The sequence below is a fragment of the Danio rerio genome, chromosome 16 (genome assembly GCF_052040795.2).
Source record: "Danio rerio strain M-AB ecotype USA chromosome 16, GRCz13ab, whole genome shotgun sequence".
Taxonomy (NCBI): Eukaryota; Metazoa; Chordata; class Actinopteri; order Cypriniformes; family Danionidae; genus Danio; species Danio rerio.
This window is the reverse complement of record NC_141036.1, coordinates 48,696,410-48,714,973: the sequence shown is the minus strand read 5'-3', so window position 1 is coordinate 48,714,973 and position 18,564 is coordinate 48,696,410. Positions and strand designations below refer to the sequence as shown.

The following is an 18,564-nucleotide window of genomic DNA, read 5'->3' as shown; positions in this document are numbered from 1 at the left end:
ACATTAGAATAGTCAGTACTGAAGCCAAATCTGGAGCATTTCTAACAATATAACTTATGATAACAGTCCAAAAACTAGCACACCCACAATTATATGTTATAGAAAAATATTAAATACTAATTTAAAAAAGAGGAAAAATTCAAAAGAAGCAAAAAATTAAAAAAAAATTTAGTTGAAATGTTGTAGGTTTGTAAGTTTTTATTTATTTATTTAATTGTATTATGTTTCAATTTCTAAATCTGTTTGTTGACTAAAATATTATTTTAATAAATATATCTGTAATATATATAAATCTGTTTTTTTTTTAAATGCACCAAAATACATTGCCTATATTTACTGAGAAATGGATCAAAATAGTCTTTATTTTTTTTTAATGGAATGTACTCAGTTATGCTGAGCACGGTATAATCATTAAATTAATAAACCATTTTTGCTCAAACGTTTTATTATTAGTATTAGCATTATTATTATTATTCAAAAAAATCTTTACAAGATTGCTGAATTTTTTATTTTGTAAGTTTAAATATAAGATATTCAACATCAAACCAAAACATTTGGGTATATGTGCATTCAAAAAAACAGATGTTTTATTAATTCCTTCTCTAATTCACAAAAAGTGCATGCAGAATCCCTGTCTTAAAAAAACAAACAGGGAACAATTTGTTTCACTAGATAAAATAAATGATTAGTTTATATGTCACTTCTTTGACTTTATTGGTCAGACAGTATGTACTAGGTAAGTTCCAAACTGTTTTTCATTCAATCTGCTCAAATAAGGAATTCCAAAAAGGTTTGCATTTAGGAAATAATATAGTTGTGCATAACTTTTTAATGTAAAAGTTATTAAATTTACTGTTTATAATTTTCACACCAGGGCTGCACGGTGACGCAGTGGGTAGCACGATTGCCTCACAGCAAGAAGGTCACTGGTTCGAGTCGCGGCTGAGTCAGTTGGCATTTCTGTGTGGAGTTTGCATGTTCTCCCCCCACTGGTTCGAGTCGCGGCTGAGTCAGTTGGCATTTCTGTGTGGAGTTTGCATGTTTCCCCCCCAAAGACATGTGGTATAGGTGAATTGGGTAGGCTAAAATGTCCATTATGTGTGTGAATGAGTGTGTATGGATGTTTCCCAGTGATGGGTTGCAACTGCCGCGCAAAACATATGCTGGATAAGTTGGGGGTTCCGCTGTGGCATCCCAGTTTGAGAAAGGGACTAAGCCGCAGAGAAATTGATAAATTAATTTTCACACCATTGATACTTAATTGATTATTATGTAAAAGATTAGATTCAAGGGATATATTACCAGGTAAGAGCTGAACAAGTCCACTAGGAATTGCATCAGATACTATTGCAAATTCTTTAGCAGTTATGGGGGATCTTGTAATAACTGAGAAATTCACAATAATTAAAAAGTTGTCCATTATATTTGAATAACTGCCTCACAATTTAATATCATTATTGTACTCATTTCTATAAAATAAGGTTTTATTTTTAAAGGTTAACATTACATTTGTTGTTCCATATCACTGATTTATCTTAATTTCAAAATTACACCAAAAAAAAAATCTGAATGAATGAATCTGAATCCATTTGTTTTTAAATACACTGAATTCAAAAACACTGAGACCACCATCTTCAACTGGATTGCAGAAAATTATTTTAAATGTGGTCTGTTCCTCCACATAAAATTGAACAAAATATATTTACATCTTTTTAAAAAAGTATTTTCTTTCACTTTTGATCATCCCTTCATCTGTAATAAAAACCTACAGTCTCAGGACTTTTATTTGTGAAGCATCAGCTCCCCCGGTCAGAGGTGACTGGAGTTTTGAAGATGGCGGCGCCCTGTGAGCTGTTTTGCTGGAAGGCTGGTTTGGGTTTACCGTCAGTAAACACAGATTGTCTCATCGTATTGGTGAGTTTTCATCTTCTGCTCATGTCGACTGGTGTTCATATAGGTCGGGTTCTGTTTGTTGATGGATTTTGCTAGGTAACGTTAACTACCCGCGAGACCGAGTCGATCGATATATAAATTTATAGTTATTAATTAATTCACTAGTTAATGAAAAAAAGTCTCAAAGACAATATTTTTGTTTTAAATTTGGACCAATGGCGTCAGTAGTTTACAGATGAATAAAAAATCCGTTTTACCCTAACACACAACTAGTTAATAGTCGTTTACAGCGTTTGTTGTTTTGTTTTGTGTAGGATCACAAAAACTGCCATAATTTCAGACGTTTCTGTTTATTATATTCAAATGGCACTAATGTTTTAATTTCAGAAGTGTCAAGAAGTTAATATATAACTGAATAACCCTCTATCTAATTGTCATTATCTGGGGAAAATGCTCTAAGTAAGTTAACGTTTTTTTTTTATTATTATTTGAAACCACAAGAATTGTACTGAGACCTTTATAGAATAAAACATACTCAAAGACTACATATATACATACTTAACAGTACTTACAGAGAACTAGAGAGTTTTTCAAGTGCTTTCTTTCTTGCTTGCTTGCTTTTTTCTCTCTGTTTATCATTTTATTTATATACAAAGTAGATTTAATGGAGAAAATGCAGGGTTCCACAAAATTTGATTCATGTTGTACCAAATCAAATCGATTAAGTTAACTTAATTGTTTTTACAAATTTAAGTGGATTGAACATAAAATGGTTAACCCTCTACTGCATGCATTATAATAGATCTGTATAAAAAAAAAAAACATTTTTTTTTTATTTTTTAAATGCCTTAATTTGATGTGCCGTAATAAAAAAATTGGGATTTTTTTTAAGGTACCTTATGATATGTTGCCATATGGCAACAACGTCCAACAGTGGATCTAACTTACTAATTTGAATTGTCCTTATAATTAATAATTTAGTTGCTTGAAATTATTTAATTGGTGTTGCAGTATTACAATCTTTAACAGAGAACTTATAAATGACACCTTTTACATACTTTCCAACAACTGATATTCCAACAGCTTTCATTTATTCCATTCCTTTTTGCTGAATATTATTAAAAACAAACATGTATAATCTTGTAAACAACATACAGTAAGTATAAATATTTCCTCCAATAAACATTATAACAAAAAAAAACAAGTCTAGTATATTCAGATTTATCAGAATAATGAAGCTAATAGCTAACAATGTTTATATTATTCTATATACTATATGCCTGTCTCATGTACCTCTGAACTAACTTACCTGAACTGTCTCCATCACCACTTACCTGAACTGTCCAATCTGCATCATTCTCATGATCCCAACCCATCTCGTCCTCACTTTAATCTGCAGGAAGAGCCAGTTCTGTCCTTTTCTTCTTTCACTTACCATAGAACATGGTGGTGCTCGCTAATACACTGTTCCCTGTATTCATATCTAATCAAAAGTAGCATTGTCCTACATTGTTGTCTTCCCAAACGATGCATCGTACTATGATAGTTCAGCTACGAGTTGCATTATTGTTTGGGCAATGCACCCAAGATCAGCACCAGTCAGATCATTCTGCCTTGATTTGAAAAGCAAATCTCCACTGTTTACCTTTCATGATTTAAGTTTTCAGTCTTTTAATATCTCGGTTCATCCCAAAGCCAAGGTGCTTATCGGCAGATATTCCTGTAGCATGATTCATCATGTGGGTTATGTTTCCTCCGCTTTTTCCTATTTTTCCACTTCAGTTTGGTCACACCAGGGCGCCACCTGTCTGTGCTACTGTAAACCACAAACCCACCACCGTCATCTGGAGTTACCATCAGTCTCATCTCCCATCGGCCGCTTTGGAGACTGCATTCATTCACATTTTATTCCTGATCAGCAAAGGTTTGCGTGTGGGCAGGGAACCAGGTTGCTGTTGCTGAAGTGGCATGTTAAAGTGATTAGGTTACATCAGTGCTGTGTGTTTTGGACTCTTGGAGTGTGCCGGGATTTTTCCGGCTCGCCAGCGGTCTGTGTGTGTTACAGTCTGTCTGCACCTACTGCGAACCGCAGGCATGTTTTGCTCGCTCTGTCTGATGCTTTGGTAATGTCAAGTTCATTCAGAATTTTCCAGATTATCTCGTTGCTCCTGAAAGGATAGAGTTGCATTAAATTGTAACTGCATGTGAGGGGCATGTGTGTTTGGAGATTGGCCTGGTGGACCGTGATTAAATGTTATTCAAGTAATTGTGATTTTTATTTTTTTTTACCACAATATCTATTTTATTTCTGCTTGTATGAATTTATATATATATATATATATATATATATATATATATATATATATATATATATATATATATATATATATATATATATATTATTAACATTTAAAAAAAAAAAAAAATATATATATATATATATATATATATATATATATATATATATATATATATGTGTATATATATATATATATATATATATATATATTATTAACATTTTAAAATGCTTCAAGCAATGCAAATTGTTGCAAACAATTTATACAAGCTGAATTTAAACAAATTAAGTTGAACACTTAAAGTAAGTTTGTTTGCTTAAATTCAGTTCATATAAATTGTTTACAATCAATGACCTTAATGTAATGTTTTTTCAGTGTATATAATTTTACTTTACAATTTAAGCAATTAATAAGTCTACAAATATTTTAAAATAGTTCTCTTATCTGCTGCAGCATAAAGAAATATTAAATGTAAAAACAATCTGAATTTGTTAAATTTTCTTTATATAATATAGGCACACATATTAAGAGACTGTTCATTATTGATGTTTTTTCAGTTCATAAGTAATTGGTACATGATTTGATTTAAAACCCATATTTATTTGTAGAATATTAGAACAGGTCAATATAAAATATTGCAAGGTTTTGGACTTTAAATACTGGAAAATAAATGTAGATTTTTTACGTGTCTTGCATATAAATATTTTAAGCAACTTAACAAATTAAATTAAATATTACAAATATTTTGAAATCGCTCTCTTTACTGCTGGCGCATTAGGCAGAAATAATATTAAATCTAAAAACAATCTAAATTTGTTACATTTTCTCATTATATATAATATAGGCACACAAATAAAGACATTATTCAAAGTTGTTATGTATTTAAAATTTTTTTCATGAATTGGTTTGATTTGATTAAAAATGAGCAATATCACACTTGTAGCAGTGCGATGTGGCTGTATATGGTATATGGGCACTGGTAGGAGGTGTGCTTTAGTGCCTTAATGTCCCACCACTGTGACGCTATACAGCCATATCGCACTGCTACGAGTGTGATACTGTGTTTATACAACAGTTAGACTGCATAATCGTGTGTATAAAAAAGAAAATCAAACACGGAGAGTCTCAAAAACCCTCTTGAATAAGTAACTACTTTTTTCTGCCATTCATACACATCTGCAGCTGACGTAGCAGAAACCCTTACTAATTCACTAACGCTACTTTAGAGCTAGTATTTGAATGATTCTCTAATGTAATGTCTAAAGTGATGACAAAACAAGTGATTTTGCTCACATTTTAAGATTATAAGGCTGAACGGCATGAATTGCCATCAGTCTACAGAGATTTCCCGGTTTTTTTCTGTTGCAATCAGGATATGACAATAACTAACCCTGAAAAAGATAAAGCAGTTCAATGACTACCAAATTACTGTTGTGTTTGCGATAAGGAAAAACGCTAAACACATGAGGGCATTTCTTCTTTGTTTCTGTTTACTGAACTAGTCGGCTGTAATGAAAACAGGAGTTCAGATAATGCAGAATATTGCACTGCTATCAGCCAATCAGATTCTAGAACAGATTCGAGACAGAATTGTTGAGTGTATATACAGGGCTTGACATTAACACCCGCCAAATGCGAGTAAGTGTAAGCTGTGACTAGGGTTGTAACAATATACCGGTATGACGGTTTACCACAATTTGAACGTGCACGATTATCATACCATGAACAATTGCGTATCAACGGTTTTAACCCTTAAAGATCGAGACAGCCGCCCGCGGCTAAAAATAAGTATTGCTCTTAAATGTTTAATAACTTTTGATCCGCTGATCCGATTCATACAATTCAAAGATTGGCATAAAGAAGAGAATCTCAGCTTTCCAGTGCTGTATCACATAACATTCGCGGACTTTCGGAGGCTCCGGAATCAGTGCGGTTACGTCATCAACATTTGACAACGCTGATTTGACAAAGAAACGCTCGTCACTGTGTCTCCGGACAAATCAGACATGATACATTGATGCATTGTCCCTCCTCCATGCCCAGATTGGTTCAAACTCGCTATATCACAACCAATAAGCATAGGTTTCGCTTTTGTTTGTGGACCAAGCTTTTTGAACAACACAGAATGAGAGATAGGCATACATTTATGCGCGGCTAAATAAAACGCAAAAAAAAAGTTTTGCATGAAATAATTCTCATACTAAGTACTTTTGCATGCACAGCAGCACAGAAACATGACAAAACAGTGACACAGCAAAGACGAACTGCTGCTCTTGCTGTTTTCAAAAGACGCAAATGAAGATGCAGCTGTTTGTCTGCATTGCAGACAACCATATCCAAATCCATATCCATAGACAACCATATCCATGCTGGCACATAAAACCTAAGGATGTTCCATATTGAATCTAGTTTCGTTATGTAACTATTTAGTATAGTAAATATTTATATCTATTTTTACTGAGGATTTGCACCATGTTTATTTGGACTTTATTTGGACTTTGACACATTATTTATTATTTTCTTATTTTTTATTTGTTCATTGTAAGTGGTGTTGTTTATAGTAACTAAAAATATATTATATGGAAAAAGTCAAATTTGCTTCACTGTTCTATTATTTTGTAACATTTGTAACATACCGTATACCGCGAAACCGTCAAACCGTGGTATTGTTTTAGACGATTATCATACCGTGAAAAATTCATACCGTTACAACCCTAGCTGTGACAGGTTAGACAGACACTCCTACTAGCCACTTTGGCTGGTTGAAAATAATGTTTAAATTGAAGTTTTATTAACTAAACTTAATAAAACTTCAATTTAAACCTAAGCCTAAATTTAACTGTGTGCACGTGACCATCCTTTCATTATCACTTAGATATGTTTCTTTTTATATGATATGTAATTTTACAGTAATTTTTTTGTTAATCTTTTTTTTTTTTTTTTTTTTTTTTTTTTTTTTTTTTACAATAACATTGCTTTAATATGAGATTACTCCACATTTATGTGTAGTTAACTGGTGACCTGGGTCCTTTAGCCTGGTCAGATTACTGTGAATATTTTATATACATGACAATAGTTATTTTTTTAAATGTAAATTGTTTTTAAAGACCAGTTGTTTAATTAAAAAGTGCATGTATAAAGCTATTGCTTGTTTTGACACATTATTTAAATGGCTGGGAAATAATAATTTATTTATTTTTAGCTGTGGTCAGAGATAAATTTGGTAAATCCTTTTGAGCCCTGAAAAGTCATGTCAAATTAAAACTAATTGCAATGTGACAACCCATTTATAATAATAAATAGTTCAGCTAATAATTCAGGGGGGCTAGTAAAGTAAAAATTATGCCAAATCTAACTTTTTCATAAATATGTTTGTTTTATTTCAGACCTTCAAGTAAAAAGAAAACATGTAATTTTAACATTAACAACAGTTGTGCTTGGTTTTTGGCCTTGATCTCGGAAAACATCTAATGTGACACGTAGTTAATCCATCTTTCAAATGTTAGTGTTGCTGTTTGCTGTTGTGTATGCGTGTTTTGTGAATTAACCTCTGCAGTGGCCGTTTTGTTTTGTTGTATTGGAGCATTCTCCCTTAACAACAGAGCAGGGATTGGGCGCTCTGCGTTTTGTGGGCGTGGCTTTAAATCAGAACCACCCAATCATCATAAGTGCCACTCTGCTTATAGGGATCTTATGAAAGGCTGAAACTAATTATTACCATCTGCACTTTCAAGAGGAGCTGTTCTGTCATCCGTGGCCTAATTTCAGAGTGTTTATGTGTACAGCAGGAGTCAGATGAACAGTTTTTACTGTGGGCAAAGTGGACCTCGGCCAGCTGTAGTTTTATTCTTAGTGTTTGCTTTGGACAGTGGCGGTTGTTCGCAGAACAGTGGTTTCTTTCCAAACTTGATCCCCTTCACTTTACGAGCCACAATTTAGGATTGTGTAGGAATCAATCTAGTAATAAATCTGAGGCTATGATGTCAGCCTTTGATGGAGCTAACTGGGCTTTTCCAGCTCACCGCTCGACTGCAACCGGGAAATGGAGAAAATCTCAGAACTCAATACTCAGCTCTTTCCGCAAATCCAGTTTCCTTTACACATTTTTTATAGTTACTGTTTTAGGCTAAAACTATACTTTAGATTGTTGTATGTTAGCTTACAGCATTTTACAGTATACCACATGTGATGGTTCCACATTTGCTTGACACATCATCCAGTGTCAGCTTTTTTTTCCAGAAGTTATGAGCAAGCAAACATGTTATGTTCATTTAAATATTTCAAAAATTAAAAAGATTTGAATTGTAATAGGTTTACAAATATTTTTATCTTTTAATTATCATTTAATATATTTTTCATTTCTCATAACTCAAAACTTAATCTAACCGATAGACTATAACAATGTATAACCAGTATATAGGCCATAACTGATGTATAACCGATATATAGGATATAACTAATATACAGGCCATAACTGATGTATAACCGATATATAGGCCATGGCAGCTGGATAACCGGTATATAGGTTATAACCAATATATGGGCCATAACCGATGTATAACCGATATATAGGCCATAACTGATGTAAAATATATATATGGTAATTGTAGTTGTAGCTGTTGTAGTTGTAGAAGCAGAAGTAGTAGTAGTAGTTGTTGTTGTAGTAATAGTAGTTGTAGCTGTAGTAGTAGTAGTTGTAGAAGCAGAAGTTGTTGTTGTAGTAGTAGTAATAGTAGTTGTTGTAGTAGTTGTAGCCATCGTCGCTGATTTTAAAAGCCATATTTATTGCTATAGAATTAGAGATTTTTTTTTTTCATTTTTAAGTTTGTAATTTTATTGTTTTTTTATTCTTTCGTTTTTATAATATTAATAATGTTACACTTTAATTTAGAAGTAATAAAAAAAATCTTGTGTATAATATATTTTAGTTTTATGATCTCAGTTGAACTTACTGATAATGACCGTTAATAAATATTTAAAGAATTGGATAGGAGAAGATTATTGAGCTGGTTAATTACATTTTACACAATTATTGACTAAACCAGCAATTTGAATGCATAAATTAAAATGTATACACTAAATAATAATAATGATAATAATAATAATAATAATTATAATGATAATGATACATTTTATTTATAGAGTATAGGACTTATTTATAGGACTTTCGGAGGCTCCGGAATCAGTGCGGTTACGTCATCAACATTTGACAACGCTGATTTGACAAAGAAACGCTCGTCACTGTGTCTCCGGACAAATCAGACATGATACATTGATGCATTGTCCCTCCTCCATGCCCAGATTGGTTCAAACTCGCTATATCACAACCAATAAGCATAGGTTTCGCTTTTGTTTGTGGACCAAGCTTTTTGAACAACACAGAATGAGAGATAGGCATACATTTATGCGCGGCTAAATAAAACGCAAAAAAAAAGTTTTGCATGAAATAATTCTCATACTAAGTACTTTTGCATGCACAGCAGCACAGAAACATGACAAAACAGTGACACAGCAAAGACGAACTGCTGCTCTTGCTGTTTTCAAAAGACGCAAATGAAGATGCAGCTGTTTGTCTGCATTGCAGACAACCATATCCAAATCCATATCCATAGACAACCATATCCATGCTGGCACATAAAACCTAAGGATGTTCCATATTGAATCTAGTTTCGTTATGTAACTATTTAGTATAGTAAATATTTATATCTATTTTTACTGAGGATTTGCACCATGTTTATTTGGACTTTATTTGGACTTTGACACATTATTTATTATTTTCTTATTTTTTATTTGTTCATTGTAAGTGGTGTTGTTTATAGTAACTAAAAATATATTATATGGAAAAAGTCAAATTTGCTTCACTGTTCTATTATTTTGTAACATTTGTAACATACCGTATACCGCGAAACCGTCAAACCGTGGTATTGTTTTAGACGATTATCATACCGTGAAAAATTCATACCGTTACAACCCTAGCTGTGACAGGTTAGACAGACACTCCTACTAGCCACTTTGGCTGGTTGAAAATAATGTTTAAATTGAAGTTTTATTAACTAAACTTAATAAAACTTCAATTTAAACCTAAGCCTAAATTTAACTGTGTGCACGTGACCATCCTTTCATTATCACTTAGATATGTTTCTTTTTATATGATATGTAATTTTACAGTAATTTTTTTGTTAATCTTTTTTTTTTTTTTTTTTTTTTTTTTTTTTTTTTACAATAACATTGCTTTAATATGAGATTACTCCACATTTATGTGTAGTTAACTGGTGACCTGGGTCCTTTAGCCTGGTCAGATTACTGTGAATATTTTATATACATGACAATAGTTATTTTTTTAAATGTAAATTGTTTTTAAAGACCAGTTGTTTAATTAAAAAGTGCATGTATAAAGCTATTGCTTGTTTTGACACATTATTTAAATGGCTGGGAAATAATAATTTATTTATTTTTAGCTGTGGTCAGAGATAAATTTGGTAAATCCTTTTGAGCCCTGAAAAGTCATGTCAAATTAAAACTAATTGCAATGTGACAACCCATTTATAATAATAAATAGTTCAGCTAATAATTCAGGGGGGCTAGTAAAGTAAAAATTATGCCAAATCTAACTTTTTCATAAATATGTTTGTTTTATTTCAGACCTTCAAGTAAAAAGAAAACATGTAATTTTAACATTAACAACAGTTGTGCTTGGTTTTTGGCCTTGATCTCGGAAAACATCTAATGTGACACGTAGTTAATCCATCTTTCAAATGTTAGTGTTGCTGTTTGCTGTTGTGTATGCGTGTTTTGTGAATTAACCTCTGCAGTGGCCGTTTTGTTTTGTTGTATTGGAGCATTCTCCCTTAACAACAGAGCAGGGATTGGGCGCTCTGCGTTTTGTGGGCGTGGCTTTAAATCAGAACCACCCAATCATCATAAGTGCCACTCTGCTTAGGGATCTTATGAAAGGCTGAAACTAATTATTACCATCTGCACTTTCAAGAGGAGCTGTTCTGTCATCCGTGGCCTAATTTCAGAGTGTTTATGTGTACAGCAGGAGTCAGATGAACAGTTTTTACTGTGGGCAAAGTGGACCTCGGCCAGCTGTAGTTTTATTCTTAGTGTTTGCTTTGGACAGTGGCGGTTGTTCGCAGAACAGTGGTTTCTTTCCAAACTTGATCCCCTTCACTTTACGAGCCACAATTTAGGATTGTGTAGGAATCAATCTAGTAATAAATCTGAGGCTATGATGTCAGCCTTTGATGGAGCTAACTGGGCTTTTCCAGCTCACCGCTCGACTGCAACCGGGAAATGGAGAAAATCTCAGAACTCAATACTCAGCTCTTTCCGCAAATCCAGTTTCCTTTACACATTTTTTATAGTTACTGTTTTAGGCTAAAACTATACTTTAGATTGTTGTATGTTAGCTTACAGCATTTTACAGTATACCACATGTGATGGTTCCACATTTGCTTGACACATCATCCAGTGTCAGCTTTTTTTTCCAGAAGTTATGAGCAAGCAAACATGTTATGTTCATTTAAATATTTCAAAAATTAAAAAGATTTGAATTGTAATAGGTTTACAAATATTTTTATCTTTTAATTATCATTTAATATATTTTTCATTTCTCATAACTCAAAACTTAATCTAACCGATAGACTATAACAATGTATAACCAGTATATAGGCCATAACTGATGTATAACCGATATATAGGATATAACTAATATACAGGCCATAACTGATGTATAACCGATATATAGGCCATGGCAGCTGGATAACCGGTATATAGGTTATAACCAATATATGGGCCATAACCGATGTATAACCGATATATAGGCCATAACTGATGTAAAACCGATATATAGGTCATATCTGATGTTTAACCGATAAATAGGCAATAACTAATGTTTAACTGATATATAGGCCATAACTTATGTATAACCGATATATGGGCAATAACTGATGTATAACCGATATATAGGCCATAACTGATGTATAACCGATATATGGGCAATAACTGATGCATAACCGATATATAGGCCATAACTGATGTATAACCAATATATAGGCCATAACTGATGTATAACCAATATATGGGCAATAACTGATGCATAACTGATATAAAGGTCATAACTGATGTATAACCAATGTATAGGTCATAACTGATGTACAACCGATATATAGGCCGTAACCGATATATAGGCCATAACTTATGTATAACTGATATAGGTAATAACTGATGAATAACTGATATATAAGCCATAACTGATGTATAACCGGTATGTAGGTCAGTATATATGGCATTATTAAATAAGTTTTTCAAACCCTCCCTAATTAATTGGCCAATAATTTTTTTTTCTTATCGGCCTGATAATGGTAAGATTATAAATAAGCATTTATCGTCAGATACGGATAAGACTGCCTATATGTCAAGCATTATGGCTATTTATGTCCATTCACTGTCTGATCTCACTTCTTTGGTTTTATTGAATTAATGAAATCAGGTAAATCTTCTGTTATAATGCAAAGCTATGGGGATTTTCTTTGCTTCTTTGTGAGTGTTTGGAGTTCCTGTGTGAGAGCGCCCTCTGGCGTTTGGAAGAGATATACTACTGATCAAACAACCGTGCTTCCCTGACAAGATGCACATGGCAATCACAGCTTTTCTTAATCACGTTTGCTATTTTCATTTCCATCAATCTCCTTGACCTTACTGAACACATAATACATAAATTATTGTAAAGTGATAAAGTTTGGTATCTACTCTCTATTGCCATCTACTTTCCTGCAGATATATGCATGCAGTATATAGCTGTTTTCCCACCATCGCGTCTGTGATAACCTGAGATCATTTTGACAATGCTAATAAAAAAGAACAGTGTATTTGTACCCTAGGCATCAGGGCTGATTATTCTTGAGTCATTCTTGGCCTCAGCCTGAAGTTTAAAGAATCGCTCAAGGACATTTAACCCCCAGTGATCAGTCGTATAATATTATTGTGAGTGGAAAGAATCTGCTGATCCAGGTGTGAAGCTCTGAATCTGTCAGCTCTCGGCTGCATGTGCTGGAATGTAATATTACGTCGATTTTTAAAAAATGTATTTTATTTTTTTTCCGGATATTGTCGTAAAATGAGGCATCCCGTCCAGAGATATTTGGTTAATAATATAGATTGTGAGATCACTGTTTTTCCTTTTTGAGTGTTTGTTTTAATTTAATAGGGGCTTAAAAAAGATTAACTGTTGATGTTGTTTTTGTAGTAGTAGTAGTAGTAGTAGTTGTTGTAGTAGTTATTGTTGTTGTAGTAGTAGAAGTAGTATAGTAGTAGTTGTTGTAGTTATTGTAGTTCTAGTTTTAGTTGTAGTAGTAGAGTTGTTGTTGTAGCCGTAGTAGTAGTGGTTGTTGTAGCTGTTGTTGTTTTAGTTCTAGTAGTAGTAGTAGTAGTAGTAGTAGGAATATAGTAGTTAGTAGTTGTTGTAGTTCTAGTAGTGGTTGAAGTAGTATATTTGTAGCAGTAGTTGTTGTAGTTCATGTTGCAGTTCTAGTTGTAGTTGTTGTTGTAGTAGTAGTAGTAGTAGTAGTTGTGGTTGTTGTAGTTCTAGTAGTAGTAGTAGTAGTAGTTGTTGTAGTAGTTGTAGTTATCGGAGTAGTTGTAGTTCTGGTAGTAGTTGTAGTAGTTCTTGTTGTGGTTCTAGTACTAGCTGTAGTCGTTTTAGTTGCAATTACACATCTTTCATATATATATATATATATATATATATATATATATATATATATATATATATATTTATATTTATATATATATATATATATGGTAATTGTAGTTGTAGCTGTTGTAGTTGTAGAAGCAGAAGTAGTAGTAGTAGTTGTTGTTGTAGTAATAGTAGTTGTAGCTGTAGTAGTAGTAGTTGTAGAAGCAGAAGTTGTTGTTGTAGTAGTAGTAATAGTAGTTGTTGTAGTAGTTGTAGCCATCGTCGCTGATTTTAAAAGCCATATTTATTGCTATAGAATTAGAGATTTTTTTTTTCATTTTTAAGTTTGTAATTTTATTGTTTTTTATTCTTTCGTTTTTATAATATTAATAATGTTACACTTTAATTTAGAAGTTATAAAAAAAATCTTGTGTATAATATATTTTAGTTTTATGATCTCAGTTGAACTTACAGATAATGACCGTTAATAAATATTTAAAGAATTGGATAGGAGAAGATTATTGAGCTGGTTAATTACATTTTACACAATTATTGACTAAACCAGCAATTTGAATGCATAAATTAAAATGTATACACTAAATAATAATAATGATAATAATAATAATAATTATAATGATAATGATACATTTATAGAGTACTTTTTAAAGTAAATTCTCAAAGTGCTACAGAAAAATTACGATGAAATAATAAAAAAAACAAGGTAAAAAACTAGAATTTACCCACTTGTGCTATACATTTACTGCAACTCATTTTTAATTTCAGTCAGTGCATTATAACCCAATTTTGAGTTAGCATATCTTATTTATATTACATGCAATGACAGCTCAATTTATTAAATTACTTTTCTTTTTTTTATAATTCATACTTTTTTGTTTTTTTAGTGTTTCAACATCAGTTTACAAATCTTTTAGGTCATTTTTATTTGCTACTATTCTTTGTAAATTCAAAGAAGCTTGCTTGTAGAATACAAATATGAAATAATTATGTACACGATACCCTTAATTTGTTTTTGTCTCATCTATATAATTTAAAGCCTTTCTATGTCCTTTCTTGCCTAGAATATGCTAATAAAAATCAGTAAAAATGCAAATCCAAACACCTTAACAATCACGTAAGTAACACACTAACAATGGGAGAGTTTGTCTAATTGGAAATTTGAATCTAATTAGCCAGCACAATAAAATATAATTACTGTGTTTATATATTAAATATAATAATCATAATAATTATCTTTTACATCATTTTCCAGGCATACGCTCGCTTTGCTGGAGCTCCACTCAAAATTCACAAGATCTCTAACCCCTGGAGAAGCCCTACAGGTAAGTAGGCCTAGATTTAACAATCTGTTTCTTGGCAAAGTCTCCATATTCATTAAAGTGGTTTTGTTTAGTGTGCGCTTTAACTGAAGCAAACAGGCCTCTTCCTCTTTCCTGCCGAGCTGCTGATAACTTGCATCTGTGGGTTCTCTCTTTTCACGTTCTTGTCTGTCTCCATTATTATTTCCTTTGGCTCCCACATTTTCCCCAATTGATCCAAAATATTCCATATTGAAGACCAGTGCTACCTAAATAGTTTGTACCTGGCAGACTTTCCTTGACTAGGAGCAACTTATGTACTTTGCCATTAGAAATTAAACCTAGATTTAAGACCATCTAAAGGATAATATGCCTTTTTGTAGCATTTAAACATGTTGGAAGCTCCTCTTCGGGTGGCTAAATTTTCATTCAGTTTAATTAAAGGTTGCCTATTTTGATGAGATGAGACTTTGGTGTCTCCAGAATGTGTCAAGTTGTGTTTCGGCTCAAAATATTCAACAGATTATTTATTTTATAATGTACAATCTTCCCATTTTGGTGTCTAAGGACAGTGTAGCGGTTTTGTAGCCTGTGGCTTTATATTCGAGTGAGCTGCTTTTCTCCGCCCACCGGTCCGACATGCGTGTCTGCTTCTCATGCATTATGTCAGGTAAACAGCCGTCAGTGATAGAGACAGCCTTGGTGGAAGCTAAAATACAGCTCGTTGGTCAAAAATACCAAGTAAATTTAGTTGATGTATTTGTGTTAATTCAAGCCTTTCTGAAATGATGAGTCTCACACAAATGCTGTATGCTGTACACACGCACAAACCCACACAAATATACTGTATGCACATTTACTGATACCATGCGGCCGTGGTGATTATAGTGGTTAAGAATTACATGGCGATTTTACCCTCTTTATTACAATCATAAAATTAATTGTTGAGGTGCAGCTGATCACAGAGACTTGTAACATGTTTTAATCCCAGTTTCTTTGCAAAAAATGTTCTGTAGACATTCGTTTACATGTTATTATGGAGACATAGCACCTGTCAATCATTTCGGTAGGCGGTGAAAACCACAATCCTACATCATGTTGCAGTGGGCCTCAAAATCACTGGCATTTGGATCCTATTTTAATGTCAGAAGTTTTTTTTCAAAAAGAGACTTGTTGTGTTTCTAATACTCCAATATAACTGTGGACACACTATATAGTACCTGCACACAGTTCTGTCCAAACAGCATACAAAAGTTGATTTTCATTATAGGTGCCCTTCAATTAAGCTATATAATACAGTTGCTTTTAACATATTAATAGATAGTTATCTCAAATCATTAGTTGCATCCAACATAAAAGGTTATATCTACAAAAAAATATGTTTATATTCTGTGAAAATGTATTATATGCACAGGTATGTGTCAGCCACTAGAGTACATTTGATTGGTCAAGATTTGATAAGAATCAAGTTTGAGGTGACGTGAAAAAAATAGTTGATCCATGGCACTGCAAGCATTACATGTTCATATCAGTTTTATATTTTCTAAATGTGAGTTTTGTCATTGTTTTGGAGCAAACTAGCTAATAGATATCCATAAAAGAAAAAAAAAAAAAATATATATATATATATGTATATATGTATGTATGTGTGTATATGTATATATATATATATATATATATATATATATATATATATATATATATATATATATATATATATATATATATATGTATATGTATGTGTATATATATATATATATATATATATATATATATATATATATATATATATATATATATATATATATATATATATAATCATCTTTGTAGCCCTGATAAAACCTTGGCTTTAAAATCATTCAGGCAAAAATGTGTTTACTGATTCTGATGTCTTTACCGAAGGTTCACTTCCAGCTCTTAGGACCAAAGATGAAGGCAGCTGCTCACAACCCAGTCAGATCATCATTCAGCTGAGAAAACAGGTGATTTTTTTCTCTCTTTAATGCTGTCAGGATCAAATTTTTTTCTTCTTTACCAAGCACTGCTCATAAGCTCCAGTGTATTTCACTTCATGGGCAACGTTTGATGTGCTGCCTTATTTTCTCATTAATCATGTTCGATTGCACAATGAAAGTATCCATTAAGTTTTAATGGAATGAGACACAGTAAACTTGGGTTTTCAGGAAAGGATTTAATTATGTGCGTAAGTAAAACATTTCCCAGGAACATGTTTTTTGCGTCTCATTCTACCTGCTAGTAGTGCTGTTCTACTCAGAGTTGTTTACAGTCAGAGTCTGGTTGCATCATGGAAATAAAGCCAATAGGTTTTAGTTAAAGGGGTGCTTTTTACTAATATATAAAATTATATATCTCGATATATACCTGTTAGACAAAGAATTTCAAAATTTCCCAATTTAGGTTTAACAAGCAAATTAAATTTTCTCTTACAATATTTTAATGGGGGTAAAATAATAATAATAAATTTGGCCAATATTATTGGCCCTATTATTAGCAATGTTATTATTAAGAGATATATCTACAGAACAAATAAACCCCTTTTATCCAATGACTTGCTATTACACCCGAAGTTTAGGGGAAACGACATGGGCATAATAAAGGAAAAGTTTGTAAGTTTGTTGTAAATGGTGTATTTTCCAAAGGGAAACAAACAAACAAACAAAAAAAAAACTTGTGCAAAAGATCACAATAACAAACAAAAGAATCTGCAAAGTAAATAAACTAAATAACTTTAGTCTAGTCTAGTCTTTAGTCTATAACAAAATGTTAATAAATAAGCAGGCCACCCCTACAAGCTCAAACTCTCAAAAAGTTGCAAGCATATAAGGACATTTGTACAAGAATAAAGTTTTGTTGTCGGCCGGAGGGGTAGGGAAATCCTGGAGCTCTCCACTCCCAACAACCGTCGCACCAAAAATGAGCTCATTGAACTCTCCCGGAAGTTCCCTTTCATAGCTCTCCCCAATCAGCAGCCAATCAGAGCCCGACCACAATAAAATGGGAGCCTATTGGATAACAAAAAACAAAAGAAGAAGGTGGGACAAAGAAAAAGACACATGCAATGCGCTAGGCATGGGACAATAACCGGTTTCAAGGTTTACTGCGGTATGGAAAAGTCAAAATTACCGCTAAAATGCTTTCTTATAATGTTCCTATGGTATATGAATTTTTTTTTTTTTATGTTTTTTATGTGTTGTAAAGAAATATTTTTTTTGGAAAATAATGAAGAGAGCAGATGTCAATGATTTACTTGTAATTATTTAGTCTAACATGTTTACTGTTCCAAAATATTATAAATGTTACCTAAAATAAAATAAATTGTGTTCAAGTTAAACATGTTTATTTAAGGTTTTCAAAA

The 18,564-nt window shown here is 32.4% G+C and overlaps 2 protein-coding genes across 5 annotated transcripts in view; one reads left to right on the top strand and one right to left on the bottom strand.

The window, feature by feature from the left end:
- The window catches only part of dpy19l1l (dpy-19-like 1, like (H. sapiens)), a 754,017-nt gene that overhangs the window by 451,935 nt on the left and 283,518 nt on the right, over positions 1 to 18,564 (bottom strand). The window lies entirely within an intron of this gene.
- The window catches only part of mtx1a (metaxin 1a), a 29,171-nt gene continuing 12,418 nt past the window's right edge, over positions 1,812 to 18,564 (top strand). For 2 of the 3 annotated variants that reach the window (XR_015510546.1, XR_015510545.1), the window contains exons 1-3: positions 1,812 to 1,914; positions 15,143 to 15,212; positions 17,091 to 17,170. Coding sequence is in view for 1 of the 3 variants with exons in the window: in NM_001128238.1 (NP_001121710.1) it covers positions 1,834 to 1,914; positions 15,143 to 15,212; positions 17,091 to 17,170 (231 nt within the window). In the remaining 2 variants the exon portion in view is untranslated. 3 annotated transcript variants of the gene reach the window in all.